The 19,639-nt window shown below is 39.8% G+C and overlaps 1 protein-coding gene across 4 annotated transcripts in view; it reads right to left on the reverse strand.

The window, feature by feature from the left end:
- Nucleotides 1-19,639, reverse strand: part of LOC139144803 (transcobalamin-2-like) — an 86,537-nt gene that overhangs the window by 22,051 nt on the left and 44,847 nt on the right. Inside the window, exon 1 of one of the 4 annotated variants that reach the window (XM_070715582.1) lies at nucleotides 4,289-4,783. The exons of 2 other annotated variants lie outside the window; for them this stretch is intronic. In XM_070715582.1, the coding sequence (XP_070571683.1) occupies nucleotides 4,289-4,381 (93 nt within the window). In that variant the 5' untranslated portion in view covers nucleotides 4,382-4,783. Of the gene's footprint in view, nucleotides 1-3,734; nucleotides 4,115-4,288; nucleotides 4,784-19,639 lie in introns of those variants that run through there. One more of the 4 variants, XM_070715584.1, reaches the window with a different exon arrangement.

Here is a 19,639-nt window from a genome sequence, read left to right on the forward strand (position 1 = left end):
ATGTCGCAAATGCAACATGAAAATTTCAAACATTGTCGCCATTAACTTAAATGAGAAGTGAGTCACTACCCACAGAGAGGAAATTTACATCATCAGATTGAGTTCGTGCCATTATGGTCAAGGCAACATTCCACTCAACCTTCTATCTAACAAGTGAAACAGACTCGATTAATGACGTGTCGGACACGCGCGTCCGTTGTCAGGGCCACCGCCGCGCCGCCATGGGGACGGCTTTTGAAAACACGAGCACGAGAGTGCCGAGAGCTAGCATTAAGGCATAAATTTCTCTATGCTATGTGACATAAGCTATTAGATTGGTAAACAAGAGAACAAGAAACTAAATATACAAAGGTGCACGCTGACAAAGCGGTCTCATACTTCAAAAGTAGTTATACATAATACTCTGATTAAGGTAGAACGCGCCTCGGGGACAGATATTCGGACTCTCAAACTTTTACAATTCTTTTCTGATCTACCACTTGTGGGGGTTCATTTTAAAGCTCTTGGTATAAGAAAACGTTTTACCGGCTTAGTTATCCGAAAATCGAAAATTTCATTTTTTTTCTCCATAGAGTTAACACAGGGATGGCGGCCGTCTTCAATTTTCAATATCTATAATTCTTGGGTTATTTGTTTCTCTAGTACCAAAATTTGCACGGTGACCCCCGATTTTTATTCTTGATTTAGTAAGAGAATGGCTGAAAGTTGCATTAAGGAAAGTTTTAGCAAAAGTTTAAGTCTTCACTTTCGAGGAAAAATATCTACAGTGGTACAGAGAAACACCGTTATCAAACGGTTCTCCATTTCCTCGATACAATATATTGTTGGTGCAAATACTATCATGGACAGTATCGTGTGGACCTCGCTGAGAGGTCCATATGTACACATTGCAAATGGGACTGAAAAGTCAGAGATAATTTATACGCTGGTTTAATAATGAACACGTGTACAGTTCTCGTCAATTGAAACCGTGCTGAGACTATCCGGGGACACTTTTGATACATCAACTTTTCAAATCAGGTGTTGACATTATAGTTTATAATTGAACATTTGTTGACTTATGGGAAGGTGTTATCGTTCTAAAGCCAAGCAGGCACCTATTAATAAAGGGCCTGGAAATGACTCTGTACCGATGAAAATTGCGCCGCCAATGAAATTGTGCTGTTACAGTAATTGAGGTGGCTAAAAACAGAGTTCACTTTCATCTTGTCATATGGATAAGCCAAATATGGGGAATCCGGCACAACAGCGAGCGAACGATACCGGGCTGCGAGGAATTCAACTAATCTTCGCCGTCGAATAAACGAGGAACCGAACGCGTCTTCACGTTTGATTAAAGTGTGGTGTCTTTAAACGAAGCTTTTATGTACATTTCATTATTTCGAACGGCGATAAACTCGGTAAACGACGGTGTCTGTACTGTATATATATATATATATATATATATATATATATATATATATATATATATATATATATATATATATATATATATATATATATATATATCCGACCGCGGGCCATCCGGGTACTTGCGGTTTTTTACGTCATTTTTGCGTCACATCGCCGTGAAAATAAATAATTGAAGTTCGGATTTTCAACCACCAACACAATATTCAAAGTTTCAATATACATGACACAACTTTTAGTTCTGTTTCTTTCCACACAATTTCTGCATCATTCGCTCTTCTGTATCGTCTGTTCACCTCGCTCGTATGCGTTTCACCTACTGACGTCACTCTGCGCGGTCGAGAATATATATATATATATATATATATATATATATATATATATATATATATATATATATATATATATATATGTAATCGGTGTGTTCTGACAAAAACGTTTTCACGTACTAGTAAAAAGGTTAGTGTAAGGTGATAAACAATCTGCAATAGCTGTGTGTATGTATGTACTATGTAGGTATGTATAGGTAGGTAGGTAGGTAGGTAGGTAGGTAGGTAGGTAGGTAGGTATGTTGTGGACTCAGGAAGGACTTTGCTTACATCAACAATTTAATGATCACACTGATTTATGCCCGTGTAGTGACCGGGGGAAAGAGTAAACACTTCTAAGTTTAAACGTACTTTACCTCGTGAGAGAGCCTACAGTTTCAATTGAGCGTAATCGTGGGCAGCCGAATTTTTTCAATACGAACACGAATCGCTGCGTCATTCCTAGCCTGATATAACAAAACTACACAAACGAACTACAATGATCGAAAATTGACGACCGTTTTCATGTGTATGCTGTTGACAGTTATGTCAATCGCAATCTTGAATCATCATAGACAACTTTTGTTTATGCATTGACAGTTACATTAAGTGAGAAGCCGCCTTTTGAAGGGATTGAGTTTGATTTATGGCGTTAATACTGCTATATATGGCAGTCATATAAGCTCTGAGGGGCTCGATTGCTTCTGTTCACCTCTCTGTTGAAACGCTCAGACTAGAACCACTGTACATGTCTGCAGTGACCCAAATCGCGGACACCGACAACAACTGAACAATGTCATCAGGTTGAAGCGCAGTACTTCACAATAACGCAAATACCGCCATACTCTATAGTAAACTGCGACAATAGCTTTATCATAAAACATTCTTCTGCTGGTCGTGGCGGTGGTGGCGTATGTAGCGCTCGACAAGAAACGCAGACTTACATGGGCACGAAAAGCTTTGAGTTGCAAGAGTAACGTACATTAAGTGTACACGATGAACAATCAGAATACAATCAAAGGCGGCGACGCTGGTAGACGTACTGAATAGAAATGGTGGCGAATAGACTGTAACATGAAGAATACGCCCGTCTACAACTTGTAGACGGACGGTCTTCTTGCTTAAGTGTCTATTCAATGCAACTGCATTGTATTGTCCGATGTCATCGATTTGTAAAATCACGGGCTTTGTTACACAATAGCCAATTATGACCGCCGATCTTGGTTTCTGCAGTCGGCGGTAATGCTTGCAAGCCAGACAAGCTCTGCTGGGACTAGTAGTTATAGTCACAGTAAAGTACTTGGACGACCCTGTATATACGTAATACTATAATAGATTTGCAGAAACTGATATCACATCTCTAAGTTTGCAAACCAGCAAACTTTATCACATACCAAAACACAGATGAGAGGAAGTGTGGCAACATGAATCCCGCTTCCCTCTAAATAAGACATATTTCAAATTTCCGTTAAACCCAAGCTATACCCGTTGCCCCCAACAGACACACAAGCAAATCTCTGTTTGTAACTTCCAAGGGTCTAAGGTCAGCTGTTTGCTATTAATACGGTGACCACGTCATTTTCATTCATATGTCAACAGAAATTACAACCAGACAAGCCAGACACGAATCTGAAAACATGTGCAAAGAAATAAAGAGAAAATCTCTGCTGAAGAAGTGACTGGTTTCAGTATGAGTTTGGCTTCATGTTTGTAAAACATGGCCTTCGGACGGACGTATCGCTCGCGTTGTAAATATTGGCGAATGTTTATGGTGATTCGATTTCGGCCATGTTCTTTGTTTAAGCAGAATACACAAGCTGTGTGGGCGGTGTAGGCTAGACCGATTTACAGTGCATCTGTTACGAGGAAAATGGTGGTGTCCCTCAACTATAAATTGACGTATTGGGGGAACTCAGCCGGAGTATGAAGACAGACCATTCGAGCAGAATTCATATATGCGAAACTAACTCCCTTATCTCGATTGGAAACTGTTTCAGTGTTAATGTCATACCGTACCGTATCGTTATGGTTTGGTTGGTAGTCCTCTTCACGTACGTTGGTGCTTGCCACAGGCATGGTAGCCTACAACACAGAACCACGTTTGGCTCAATATCATGGACGGTACGGTTCTACCCGACATCAGACCCAACGAAACACCTTGTCGCCATGAGTTACTCTTCCAGCCGCGCAAAATAAGATGAGTTTTACAAACCCGGCCAGTAGTCCTACTGTTAATTCTTCCGGACCAGACTAAATAGACGAATACAATCGTTTGGTATTCGTAGTAAGAGCAGCGATGTTCGCGTTGGACAGTTTACGCAGGGTACGGCTTTTGGACGGAATTTTCTCCATTACGCATGTCAGTGAGAGTCGACTGTGAATAACTTTCGTCCATTGGCTTCCTTTCGTTCGTGGCTTTTGTTGTGCAAATGAGGAAATCGTACATCGCCTTTTGGTCGGGCTCCGCTTTGCAAGCATGGCATTGTTAGCCCCTGTTTTTCTTACCACCAAGCCCAGCATTACTGACGTAACCCACTGTAATAAGACAGAAGAATGAAAATGTACCGTACCTGCAACTCGCTATGCAATGTCGGGGAACTGCCCCATTTCAACGGTCGCAGTTCGTGATCTGAGGTGTCTGAGTCAGACAGTAATTCGGCCATGGGCGCGACTTCGGTGTCCTCCTGTTGTCAGACGGCCTCACAACAATTTCGCGGTGCTGAATTCGGCACACATCTAGTTAGATATTATCCCCCAATATATCTGTCATCATCTCCAGTTACCTAGCGATGTTATCATTCACATACGAAATACCTGTATCGCCTTATCACCGGGTTTATACCTAACTTAAAATCTGTAACGACGTTTACATAAGAGCGCGTCTTCAGTCTACAGTGTCTATATATTAACAGAAATAGGAACTGCGTAAAAAAAACTGCCGAACCCAGTAATTTTTTTCTGCCCGTAGACGTGGGCACGTCCTGCAATTCGATCTGTTTGTGAAACTTGTCTGAAGAACGGAAAGCCTGCGGGTTTCGGTCCCAGTTCCCTTCACTTTAGTGTTTAGCATTTGAAAAGTCTCCTGGCCGAGCCTGGCTTTGTTCAAACGCGTACACGATGGCGCAATCTAAATGCTTATAATAAAACACACTATATTAAATTAAAGTGCAAAAAAAAGGCGTAATTCTCGTTTTTTTCAGATTTGCTCCCAATGACCTCAAAGGCGTGACGTATAAAACCCATTTGTCGCGGCCATTGATTTGATGAAAAATGTTTATATAGAGACACAAAAATCTCATCCAGTTATAGAGACCAATTTTTGAAATCGTCGTTATGCATCAAACCTCGTTACACGCCTGATCTATTAATGCGCCTGTGTTGATTTCCATCTTGACTTCTATTTCCGATAGTGTAAACCTGGCACGGAGTTTGATGAATTTATTACTTGATAATAAAAACCAATAAATGGCTCAACAAAAGTATCAAGGCCAACCGGTCGCTTGCTCAACACGTCACAAAGGTTCAACCGGAATGCAGAGAAAAGTGATCGATCAAGTGGTAGAATCGCTTCGGAAACAGATATTCGGACTCTCAAGATTTTCCTATACTTTTTAGGGATGCCGGTTGTGAGGACCATTTTAAAGTTCTCAAAGTAAGAAAAGTTTCATCGTTTCGGGTTTTCCGAAGATCGAAAACTTTATTTTCTTCATAGAGTTAATACAGGGATGGTGGCAAGTTTGAATTTCAAATTTCGCTAAAATCATGGGTAATCTGTTTCTCTGGCATGAAATTTTGCACACTAACATCTGATTTTATTTTTGATTTGAAAAGAGAATGGTTGAAAATTTCATGGAGGATAGTTTGAGCAACGGTTTAAGTCTTTCACATTCGAGGCGCATATTAGTCGATGTCTTGGAAATCAGTCAAATTCTAAAATTATGAAACATGATCGACAGCTCAGCAGAAACAATTTCTGTGCACGCGCACGTACTCAAAATCGCAGCCAGCGGCGACTTGGTGGTACAATATGCATCGATCCAACTTTAAATCGAGATTTCGAAAGTTTCATTGATTGCTTCAAGTGACCGAATAGTTCATTCTTTCAGTCAGGAAAACATTTTGTAAATGTTTATGACGACTATCAACTTGATCAGATAACTATGTGACACGCTTTCACTTCTCCATCATATAAACCACGCGCAATCACGGGAACTTCAGTGATGAACCACACAGAAGCGATATTGTAAAGCCTTCATCTTTTGTCATGGAAATATACAACATCATGAACAGTATAGAACAGTTACAATTCAATGATTATATCCTGAAAACTTTATACTTTACCGTTATCTAGCCTTCTGTTTATCGACTTGGCAAAACTCAAAGAAATGGTATTATCGAACTATCCATTTGCCTTTCACATCTTCCCTCTCACATCCACGCATCCATCCCACCATGCATCCCTCCCTCCCTCCCTTCGACCATCTGCCCATGTATTATTCAATCATCCACCCATCGTCGCATATTTCCACCCATTTATTCAGAAGCACGCGAGCACCCGCCCACCCCTAATCCATCCATCGATCCGTCCCCGTCTTCCTACCCCTCTATCATGCTATCCAAACATCCCGCCATCCAACAAACGACCTTCACGCCCACTAATCAGTGCACAAAAAGGTGTCGTTCTCGAACTAAATCAACCCCATCTGTAATATTTGAAGCTGTATTCATACAAAATACAAATCTTTAGATATCGCGACATGATATCCATCAGCCAACACCATTGACAAACATTATCCCATCCACTCATCCATTCGTCCAACTGCACCTCACTCTATCAGTCGCCTGGTCACCAAACAATGCATCTTTTTATTTTCAATTTTGGCGTGGCCGACTTATGTTCTCTTTAAGAGCGAGTGCCCCTTGAAAAATGCTCAACCCGTCTCTTTCCGTCTAGCAGCACAAGCATTATTGAAGTAGAATGACGTCACTATTACGTACATCGTGTCAGAGGTCAACTGATAAGCCTTCCTATTCCGTATAACCCCTGATTGAACTCAAGAACAGCTGTGTGCATAATACATTACAGACGTCACAATCCGTTTGAAATCAATTACTAATTCCTTTGCCTAGCCTCTTGGTATGACAGGCCGTTCTGAGAGCCATTCGATTTGATATATTTAAAAATATTGTCCCGTCGATCGCCACAAAAGGAATAATAATCAAAACTATAAGCACACAGACAGCCCGGAAAATATTTTCTATTCGTTTTTCCAGATCCATATTCCGGAAAATAAACCGGTCACTGGTTTCACGAGTTGTTCCAGATTTTGATCCGACATGATGCGTTGTCTTTCTCGACGCCGAATTTCTTCTCTGTTTTATTAGTGTGCAGTGCCCAAAACCCATTGACTTGCTGGAAAACGACGCCATACGTGGCATGTACAATAAAATATGAAGAGATGTGTTACGATTGTCTGCCATCAGTTTAGGAGGGTTGAAGCGAAATTCTACAATCCCCTTAATAACGGTGTCCCAGGATATGGAATATGACATGGACAATTGACGCGGATATTCGTATAGATATACGGCTACATCCTTTATTGATTTTTCCAAATCGATCCTGACCGCCTAAGCTTCTCCGTCATGGCTTACTCCGACAATCAATGCAGGAAATAAAAATAGCACGGCGGCAGGCCTATATAGGAAAGACTTTAAGGTATAAAACGTAATATTATTACGTCATTCGTGTACGTATGTGTTGAGAGTGGTTTCTCCTCTAGGGCTGAGTAAATAGCATCTCTCAATTGATTTTCGACTATTTTAAGCGATGTTTGAAAGTGGTCGTTTTTATTATTTGTCTCACTTAGTGTAATGACTCAAATATTTATATCGATAATTTGAAAAAAAAAGCATAGAGGCAGACAAACGTTAAAAGGATGGCAATATCGACAGATAGGCACGGAAAGTATACCCACATCAAGGCCCACTAAATGCGTATAAGTTCAATGAAATGACCTTAGTACAGCTCATCATACTCATGAACAATAATGTAATCCTGGCAGTATAAAAATTGGCAAAGGAACAACGACCTTACTAAGAGATGAAATCAAACTGAAAATTTCTCTGATAATTATCCACGGCCATATTTGGATTCCGACAAAATAGCCATCTGTGTCTTGTTGCCGAGCGACAGATATTAGATTTGCACCATGTAAAAGTATTCAACAAACCAATCAACTGGCGAAAATGAACAAATTGTACTGGAATATGTACAAAACGACATCATGAAAGAAAAGTGGCAACGTGTTGTGAGGGTTCTGGGGTATTGCCTTTATGTGGCACGACACTAAAGTAACATTACCCCGCTTCAACGGTGATGCTGAATCAACCACGGCCTATCAATACTCTCTCTCTATTGTATTGCTGGAATCTTTGAGACCCACAATGCCATGCACTACCACAAACACTGTAACCATCAGTATACTATCCACCTGTGAACATAACTCAAAACTCCCGTTGACGTCATTGAGTAGAACAGCAACGCTTGTCATCAGTTCATCACAGAAGTACTAGAGAGTTGACAGTGTTCGGAAGAAATTACATGTTCCACGTTGTTCCTCTCTTCTGCTGTACACGGAAGACAATTAGCATAACTATGTTTATTGTTACCAAAAGTTTGTTGACACCGAGTGCAGTTACCGAGTCATTCACAGTATCACATTACCGACGGAGAATGCATATCAGGAAATGTACACGTTGGCAAATTGATATCAATCGCGAAGAGTAAACGTTAAAATAAATTATTTTTTTTAGCGTAGCAATAATATTTGTGACTGTCCGACAGTGGTTACTTGTAACAGTTTCTCGTGACTTTAATCGTTGACTAAGGAATGAAATCAACACCACAAGTGACTTTCATGTCTCGGACTGGCTCCAAGTTCAAATCGGATTTTCACATCCAAACGACATGGAGGCTCTGAAGCTTTTAAATAAAAGCACGCTTGACGGCAATCGCGGACGTAGCACCGGCATCAAGCATCTAGCCTTTAGTCGCCAAACGAAAGTCGATTGTAAATACATGCATGGTAAACTTCAGAGACAGAGGTAACAACAATAAAATCATGCATTTTTCACTTCAATACATCTACTTAAACACCAAGACTGAAACTTGGGGTCGCTGTGCAATATTGATACAAAGATCATAAGTTAAATTAAATTTACCGATATTTGCAATTCAAATTGGCCGCCATCCCTGAGTCAACTGTATGGGGGACATTTACTTTTTTAAATTTTACTTCAAGGGGACAAAGTCAGCCATTTTTCATGAATTTTGTTTGATACGAGATAACTACTTATATTGTTTGACATGTTGAAAGATAATGAATGAGTGACCATGCATATATTCGACCCCGGTTGTAAACACGATACAGGAAACCATCGCAAAAATTAGTGGTCATGACCATTAATTCATTTCCGCCATGGTTACATTTAATTTGTCTAAAACGAGGGTCGAATATATACATGGTCACCGATCCATTAAGTATCTTTCAACATGTCAACCAATATAAGTAGTTATCTCGTATCAAACAAAATTCATGAAAATGACCGACTTTGTCTCTTTAATTTTCGATTTTCATTGAAAACCTTACTTACTCAAAACGCTTCATGGGCGGTAGTTCACGAAAGTTCAGTTAAAAAAAAATTGAGAGTCACGTGTGCCCGTGGCGCACTCTACCTATGCTCCCATTAATTAACGCTTTTGGGACACAAATATAATATTATAGCTGTTGCACTTGGTTATCGCTTACCCTAAGTGCTTTTTGCAATAAGCCTCCTCAGGCTGTCAATAATGGCCGTGTTAATAGAGCGCTATAAGGCAACATGCCATGTTCTCATGATACAGGAAAGTGTTACTCTAGCCCATCACTCATAGGCTTGTCGAACGAGATTTGCATAATACCGTGACGTAAAGATAATGACGTCAAGATCACTGGTTACAGCCTGCGCAGCATGAACAGTCTTGTATCTAGAATGCCGTTATCGTTGGCAGATACAAATTGTCACCACTAGGGCGACGATCACTTTATGAAATGTTTTAGGAGTACCTCTGTATTGTTTTGTCAAACGTCAAAACAATTTTGCGATAATTTTGCTCAGTATATTGTTTTATTTTGTTTGATGGAAATGGAAAATTTTAGTGAATAAGTGACGATTTATCAAACTCCAAAAATCACACAAATCGTCGGACATCGGAGCTGATTACTGCGAATCAGATTGATGAGCAACTCTGTCAGTCTTTGAAAAAGATTTGATCATTATACGTCATTGGTCCTGTAAATAATCGAGTTCCTGTTGCAATGGCTTTGTAATGTCTGGCGTTGCTATATGCTCATGCCAACTTTAATCGCCGAATGTCGATAGTAGTTGCCATGGTTATTAACGCGGCGTTTTGCTATGGCAACCATATCTGCACTCTTTCCTGTTCATTTCCCTTTTAAACTCATAAGTCACAAGGACTGAAGCAAGTCGCATACGTCGGGGTTGGATCAGTTGATCTTGAAAAAAGGTAACTTACTTCAAAGGTAACCTTAAGTTGAACGAGTCTGTTGCAGGGGAGAGACTTCTTTTCAAAACAAACAAAAATGGCGTGAAGGCTATTATCCGAGATTTAAATAAATGAAAACAAGTAAAAGCAATTTATTTGCATATTTTAGTTTTGCTTTAGAATCTTTTCACCAGATTGTGCGATAATCTTCACGTTCAAATGTTTGTTTCATTTCGTTTACGAGTCATTTCCCAGAGAATCGAATCGTAACATTTATGAATGCGGAATGAAGGTTTTGTCAAACACAATATACTTATTTTACTGTGAAGACGGAAATGATAGCTTTTTTATTGAATTCGAGAAAATTCCAGCATTCATGCCTCCACGAGGTGGACAATTACACCATGCGATAGCCAAGCTTTCCTTTGCTTTGATTGGGAGAAAAGAGATTATCGCCTTTCTGTCGGTAATCAGTATTCGCACACGGCAAGTTACAGCCTGATATTGTGATCTTTCTTTAAAGGCCCTTGGGCATTATTAGTAAGTGGACGCGTGGCTACCTTGCGATAGATTTCAGTGCTTGTATCTTGAACGTAATTATTGTCACGTACCTAAATATTACAGTTGTTGAGACGAATTTTAGATGCTAGTGTTACAATGACCGTTGCAATGCATAGCCGTTTTTAAAGCCTATATCAGTCCCTCCACGTGTGGAGGGACTGTGATGTAAATTCAACCGTAGCTTATGGCTTTCAAATTCGAATCTGTTGAAGAGTTGGTCTTCCGTAGTTGATTTTCGAAATTTTGTCGGAATAATATTGACTGAAGCAGTTACTTTTGACATCCAACACTTCCAGAGGAAATAAAAGTAACAGAAATACTCCTCTCATTTCAATTTAAGCAAAATTTACTTTTAATTTATGCCAGACGTACCCTTTAAGTTGTGACAAGCTACATGGGCCCTACTTTCTCTCTAAGAGGGCGCACTTCATACTCCGAATTTGTATGCGAACGAGTTGTCATGGTAACGCCAGGGCTGGAATCGCTTGGGGCGGATGTCTCGTTCCTGATATTCAAAACGTTTAAGTAATCGCTGTTAAGTGTGGATTTGATCCATGAATATGCGTACAATGGAAGAGAAATTGTACGTCTGACCTCAATACGGTTCGACCAATTCATATCTCCCTGCTTTTATCCGTTTCTGCAGGCTACTGATAGGGGCAAATAGTCAGATATGGCCAGCGATAACGTTCTCGAACAAAGTACTCAGGAGACTGAAATCTATTAAATAGAGCTATTAGGAATTACTAACTTTTCACGGAACCTTCCGCCTTCCGATTTAAAATACAATGCATATCGAAAAAATTAAAGAAAATCTCAAAAAAAGAGAAGCTAATGGTAGACCTATATAGTATTTTATTAAATTTAATTTTAGACTTTGTAGGTCGTCATAAACTCTCCAACGACTTGCTTCAATAACCGCAATGTAAGTTACTGGTATCTGAACGGCGCCGCTGTAGATTTTATCTTTTCGACTGTTGGGGGCGTTGTTTCTCTCGCTCCTTCGTCATGTTTGACCCGATTGGCACGCTTGATTGGCTCTGTTTCAGGAAAGTCGTCACCTTGGCAATGATACGATATGTGATCGACAGACAAAATTATGATATAAAAGAAATAAGTCTCTTCTTCATTTGACAAAAGACTAGCCAATGTGACGCGAAAATTTTGAGATCGTTCATCTGACACCACTTTTTTTTGACACCACGAGTTTGCACGGTAGACCAGTTTGAGACATCGACAACTCGGGAACCCTGGAGTCTACGATACGGTACGAAGCGCTCTCGCTCGGCCGCTCCATCTTGATGAAAGCCCAACCCGGCCCCATAAATCCATTCTGTTATGACGTCTTTCGGTTATCTGTCGAAGAAATCTAATTAGATTTTATGTTTTGATCGATGCGTGCTTTCATTGACGGGCTGCGTGGCTGAATGGAATAGCTGCATGAACCCCGTAGTGCCGTAAACTCTCCCTCTCTCCCCGGTAATCGCTGACATGTACTCGCCAGCAGTGAAAAAGAACACGCGCGTAAAGTGTAGTGCTTATTTCATGCGATATTACATGTAAAAAATCTGATGACGGATAGCAGGTAGATTATTCATAAATACATCATCAGATACTCAAGAAACGTTGTTTGATATGGGTATCCAAAATAATATCATCCTACGGTGTTCAATTCTGTCACTTATTATATCCCAATTTATATTATTCTGACAATGCCCATGTAATATGCGATCGATATTATCTCCGCCGCTGCTTTTATGCACATCACGTGAAAGCCAATCTGGCAACATCAAGACATATGAAACTAATAAGTCAAACGCTAGCATAACCCTTTTCATAAAATAATCACGCCAACTTCATGAAATCCAGATTCGTTCTCCTTACTGTTATACGACTCAGAACTGCCGCAGGTTTGCAAAACACGGTGACGTCACATGTTAACGCACATAAACTGAGCAAGCAGATGATATTTTTGTGACGTCATGTAAACCTTGTATCGCTTTCGTATTGGGCCTCACAATCTAACATTTTCACGAGGCTGCCAGAAAGTCATCCACAAGGAAAGTGTACGTCAAGTTGAAATTGCATGTGTTTCAATTTACACATCTGCAGTTCAATAATAACTATGAACTCTCCAGGGGATTTTGAACTCTGGGTAAAAAACAAACATTACAGGGCTGTTTCAGTAGGATCATTTCAAAATTGAGTAAAATAGATCAAACCAGTGGCGTTTTCTATGAGAATTACCTTGTCGCGCCTTTGAGAATAGATTCCTCCCTTCAAATATAATTTCACACAAATGATCTGCGGGGTTTTTTTTCACGCTGCCCCCCTCTCCCCCCCGCACGATTCGAAAACAGCGCCCCACGTGTTCTGAAAGCCATGTGACAGAACAACAGTTCCCTCCCGGCGTGTTGCGCCCGACTGTAACTTCAAGCAGTTTGTAAAGTTAGCGTCAATTGTTCATTCTTATATATTGAGTTTAATTTCCGATTCCCGAAAACGAGGGGTTGAAGAGAATGATTGGCGACCAAGGCAAAAACACAAAGTCTGACAAACAAAAATATACACTCTTTGTGATTTCAATTCGCTGGTCAAGGCTGTGTAGTTGAAACATTTTCATGGAATCATAATCGAGAAAATGAAAAACACCTAGATGTGTACAGATCACGGAGCATGGATCCAGGGGGAAAGCCAGGGTCGTTAATTAAAGGCGTTGCCATGGATACAGTCAAGGTATCTATTTTATATGTCTCACGGCACGCTGAACAGAAGAACACGATGATTGGCTACAATAAAACCAGCGGCCTCGTCCGGTGCCATGCCACAGCCAACGCTGTGAAAATGTGCTTGGTAAATGTAAAACGTCACGCAAACAACACATTTGAGATTGCCGTCTTGAATGAAAACCTTAGATTGAACATTGAAGCTTTTTGACTGGTCGATAGATATCATCAGTTCTGAGATGAAAGAGATAGACAAGCTACCCTGATTATCATCTAAGAGTTGTTCGTGATTGATGTTTTGACTTTCGGAAAATGACGTCACAATTGGTTTCATTGAGTGTTAGCGCTTTGGCTTGATACCTAGTAAATACCCGTTTAAAACTCATCGTGACGAATGTACTTAAAGAAAATGGTTTGCTGTGACGATGTTGGTTATAAGTATGAAAAACGATAAATAAATAAATAAATGATAAATAAAAGTGAGTTTCTTTGTTCACTTCGGTAATGTCTTGTCGAATAAACCGGTATGTCTGGAATCAATAGGCGATATGACCATTAATGGTTCGTGATTTGTTGATATCGGCACTTAAGATTTTGTATTTGTTTGTTGATTTTTCAGAGTAAAATAATTGTCCTGCTATAAAGACTTCTTATACAGTGATATTGACGTCAAATACACTGTACCCTTTAATACCTGTCTTGAGTAGCAAGCTAAAATTGTTACGACATGGCTTCTCAGACTCCTCCGTGTATGATAGACAGATGCTTGCAAGAAAGTATCATTGTCTGCAAAATTTTAGCAACGAGATAAATTCTTCTGAGTTTGTCTTCGAACGGATTATACAGGTATACCGTTTCATGTAAAAATGGACATAATAAAAGGTGGCTACTTGTCAGTTAGTCTTTGTGTGCGGCTTTTGGCATAATATCTTTTTCAGGTACACTTGACAAAATGAACCATGTTTAATTCCAATCTTCCACATGCTATGTCTAATCCCATTGAGTGATTTTGTAAAATTCAGAAATCATAATGTAGCTATAACACAAAAGGACGATGAACGAACGAACGAACAAATAAATAAATAAAAAAATAAATAAATAAATAAATAAATAAATAAATAAATAAGTAAAGAAATAAATAAGTAAAGAAATAAATAAATAAACCTACCACAAATTACAATTATCAATTTTATGACACTAGATAAATAACGGAATAAATAAATATACGAGGCGCCAAATGTAAAAAAATTAATTTACACAATCAAGCTCTTTTTAGAGATAGAAGAGGTGGAAAATGAGAGGAATTATGAGAGGAATTATGTATATATATATATATATATATATATATATATATATATATATATATATATATATACATGTAGAATACATACATACATACACATATACACACATATACACATACATACATACATACATACATACATACATACATACATATACATACATACATACGTACGTACGCACGTACGTACGTACGTATACGTACATCGGACTTTGATACAGCTCGAAGATTTTACATTAAGCCTCGTTTTCGAGGCTGCTGCTGACTTATACAGTATCTGACAGCGCTGCAAAATCTTATATCAGCCTCGGTCTGATGAAGTATCAGAACGAGGTTCTATATGTAAGAAACTTACTCAGCTCAGCACAGCTGCAAAAAGTTTATATATATCAACCTCGATCTGATAATACAACTACACACAGCAAAGTTTTACATACAGCCTCGTTCTGAGGGCACAGCTATAGCTGGGAAGTTTTATACACAGACTCGGTGGGTAAATTGTACATACAGACTCGTTCTGAAGAGAGCTATAGCTGAGAAGTTTTATACACAGACTCGGTGGAAAAATTTTACATATACAAACTCGTTCTGAAGACACAGCACGGTGGGAATTTTTATACACAGACTCGGTTGGAAAAATTTTACATATACAAACTCGTTCTGAAGACACACCACGCTGGGAAGTTTTATACACAGACTCGGTTGGAAAAATTTTACATACAGCCAGCTGGGAAGTTTTATACACAGACTCGGTGGAAAATTTTACATACAGCTAGCTGGGAAGTTTTATACACAGACTCGGTTGGAAAATTTTACATACAGCTAGCTGGGAAGTTTATACACAGACTCGGTTGGAAAATTTTACATACAGCCAGCTGGGAAGTTTTATACACAGACTCGGTTGGAAAATTTTACATACAGCTAGCTGGGAAGTTTTATACACAGACTCGGTTGGAAAATTTTACATACAGCCAGCTAGGAAGTTTTATACACAGACTCGGTTGGAAAATTTTACATACAGCCAGCTGGGAAGTTTTATACACAGACTCCATGGGACACTTTTACATACAGACTCGTCTTGGATTGAGTGTAATACCTGGTGATGCTTGTGCTCAGAAAGCGTGATTGAACTCTGCCCGGTATCGTACGCGGCTAGACCCTGGCTAGCCCTACGAGTATGGCGAGAGTGTCCGGCTTTGGCTACGCCGCCTCCCACCTCCGGAGGTGGGAGGCGGCGTAGCCAAAGCCGGACACTCTCGCCATACTCGTAGGGCTAGACCCTGGCAAGACGAAAGCCAATACACGCATAGTGCTCCGGGATAGTGCTGGCGCTTGTGCTATTAAAGTGCATTTGAACTTTCCGGTTTATTTTGATCTAGTAAGGTATAGCCACAACAATGATCGTGGTATTGCTATCAGGTGAGATCACCACTGATCTGGGCTGCTCGCAGCCTAGCCCTGTGTACATGTCTGTGTGTTCCCCCGGGTGTGTTCCCGGCGTTATACGGCCGGGAACACACAGACCTGTACGCAGGGCTACTCGTCAACCATACAACGGCGTCAACCATACACCGATCGTTCACTGAGACCGCTGCAGTCCGTCAGCTGTGCAACGAACTTTCGCGGTCTACACAGTTACGAGAATAAAGACAAAAATTTAATACTGAAATCTTGGTGCAATAAACCCATGCACAATGATGGATGAAGGTAAATTTGAGTAAAAAAGACAGCAATTCTTGGTCTTGGACTTTACTCGGGGCATTTGACACAAGGAGCATGGAGGTACCACGAGCATGTAGCTAAGGGACTAGTCAGTTGCGTAGCCAGGGGGGCGGTGGATTCATGGGGGTCACCCTGTCTTTGACTTTGGTGATGGGAGCACCATGTTTTTGAAATGCCCAATAAGGGGGGGGGGGTCAGTGTGTTTTTCAAGTTCAACAAGGGCTCATACTTGCATAAAATGCATTGTGCCAGCCACAAATTTAAGCATTGAGTTGCATTTTCGGGCGCGTTTACGTTACTTTAATAATAATAAGACATATTTTTAGAGCCCTGTCCTAGTGCAAAACTTTATATATTTGACATATATATATATTTGAGATATCTGTATGTTTAAAATTTTTCGGCGCGCCCTTGGGCGCATTTCTTTAAAATATCAAACATATTTTTCAGCATGCCCTTCATATGAAAAGCATGGCAAGTTCTTGATACTTTCTGTTTTCTCTATAAGAAGCAACATTCACTAATATTTCAATCACATTTTCCTTACAAAAGTTTCTGGACATTTGCTTATGGATAAAGAGAGTTGGAATACATACAGCTCATTCAAAATACTGTACTCAAACTTTAGAATTGACACTTTTAAGTTCCTATCTTACAACTGACATGACACCAATTTCATTAAAACACAGAATGACTGATTGTTGAAAATATACCCCAAAATTATATATATATATATATATATATATATATATATATATATATATATATATATATATAATTATTCAATTTATATTCCACCTTTTGTTAACCTTTGTTTCACACAGGGGGTCACCCTGTTTTTGAAAGTTGGAATGTGGGGTCACCCTGTTTTTGAAAGTTGGAATGGGGGGTTCAGCCACTTTTTGACATCGGCAAAAATAATCCACCGCCCCCTAGGCCGAAGACACTGACCAGTCCCTAATACAACGGTTGTGTTTACGAGAATTAGAAATGATCAGACACTCAAAACACCAGTAAATCAGTGACGCTCAACCGACAGAGTATATGAGATTCATTGAAGATGGCATGGAGGTCGCAAGAGATCTCTTTGTACCTCCATGCCATGTTCAATGAATCTCATATACTCTATCGGCTGAGTGTCGCTAATTGACTGGTGAATTGGAATATCTGATCATTTCTAATTCTCGTATTCAACACAACCAAGCACCATGCTCTGTGTAGGCCCTACCGCCACTCTCCTTGCGTCGAATGCCCCGAGGAAAGTCCAAGACCAAGAATTGCTGTCTTGTTGCACAAATTTGCCTTCATCCATCATAGTGCATGGGTTTATTGCACCAAAATTTCCGAATTAAATTTTTGTCTTTATTCTCTTAACTCTGTAGACCGCGAAAGTAGGTTGCACAGCCGACTGCAATGACCTGCAGTGAACGAGCACTGTGTGGTCGACGCCTAGCGCATGTCCTCTCTTCTAGGAACAGCCCAGATCAGTGGTGATCTCTCGTGATAGCAAGACCACGGTCATTGTTGTCGCTAGCACAAAATAAACCGGAAAGTTCAAATGCACTTGAATAGCATAAGCGCTAGCACTATGCTAGCTCTCCATAGTGGCTCTTGTGGTGGGAGGCCGTATAACGCCGGTAACACACAGCCCTGCCATGCAGAGCTAGCTCTAGCCGCGTACGATACCGGGCAAGCTAGCTCTAGCCGCGTACGATACCGGGCAGAGTTCAATCACGCTTTCTGAGCACAAGCATCACCAGGTATTACACTCAATCCAAGACGAGTCTGTATGTAAAAGTGTCCCATGGAGTCTGTGTATAAAACTTCCTAGCTGGCTGTATGTAAAATTTTCCAACCGAGTCTGTGTATAAAACTTCCAAGCTGGCTGTATGTAAAATTTTCCCGCCGAGTCTGTGTATAAAACTTCCCAGCTGGCTGTATGTAAAATTTTCCCGCCGAGTCTGTGTATAAAACTTCCCAGCTGGCTGTATGTAAAATTTTCCAACCGAGTCTGTGTATAAAACTTCCCAGCTAGCTGTATGTAAAATTTCCAACCGAGTCTGTGTATAAAACTTCCCAGCTAGCTGTATGTAAATTTTCCCACCGAGTCTGTGTATAAAACTTCCCAGCTGGCTGTATGTAAAATTTTCCCACCGAGTCTGTGTATAAAACTTCCCAGCGTGGTGTGTCTTCAGAACGAGTTTGTATATGTAAAATTTTCCCACCTAGTCTGTGTATAAAAATTCCCAGCGTGCTGTGTCTTCAGAACGAGTTTGTATGTAAAATTTTCCCACTGAATCTGTGTATAAAACTTCTCAGCTATAGCTCTCTTCAGAACGAGTCTATATGTAAAATTTACCCACCGAGTCTGTGTATAAAACTTCCCAGCTATAGCTGTGCCCTCAGAACGAGGCTGTATGTAAAACTTTGCTGTGTGTAGTTGTATTATCAGATCGAGGTTGATATATATAAACTTTTTGCAGCTGTGCTGAGCTGAGTAAGTTTCTTACATATAGAACCTCGTTCTGATACTTCATCAGACCGAGGCTGATATAAGATTTTGCAGCGCTGTCAGATACCGTAGAAGTCAGCAGCAGCCTCGAAAACGAGGCTTAATGTAAAATCTTCGAGCTGTATCAAAGTCCGATGTACGTATACGTACGTGCGTACGTACGTATGTATGTATGTATGTATGTATGTATGTATGTATGTATGTATGTATGTATGTATGTATGTGTATATGTGTGTATATGTGTATGTATGTATGTATTCTACATGTATATATATATATATATATATATATATACATAATTCCTCTCTATATATACATTTTCCACCTCTTCTATCTCTAAAAAGAGCTTGATTGTGTAAATTAATTTTTTTACATTTGGCGCCTCGTATAAATAGCCCTACCCACAAATCACAATTCTCAATTTCTTAACGACATATAAGTAGTTAGATAAATAAATAAATATCAAGATTCAATAATCTTAGTTCACTTATAATAAGATGTACTTTTCTTTGGAATGGATGATACAACATTATAAACTAATGATATGGTGAA

This window comes from Ptychodera flava, chromosome 12 (assembly GCF_041260155.1).
Source record: "Ptychodera flava strain L36383 chromosome 12, AS_Pfla_20210202, whole genome shotgun sequence".
In the NCBI taxonomy this organism is placed as follows: domain Eukaryota; kingdom Metazoa; phylum Hemichordata; class Enteropneusta; family Ptychoderidae; genus Ptychodera; species Ptychodera flava.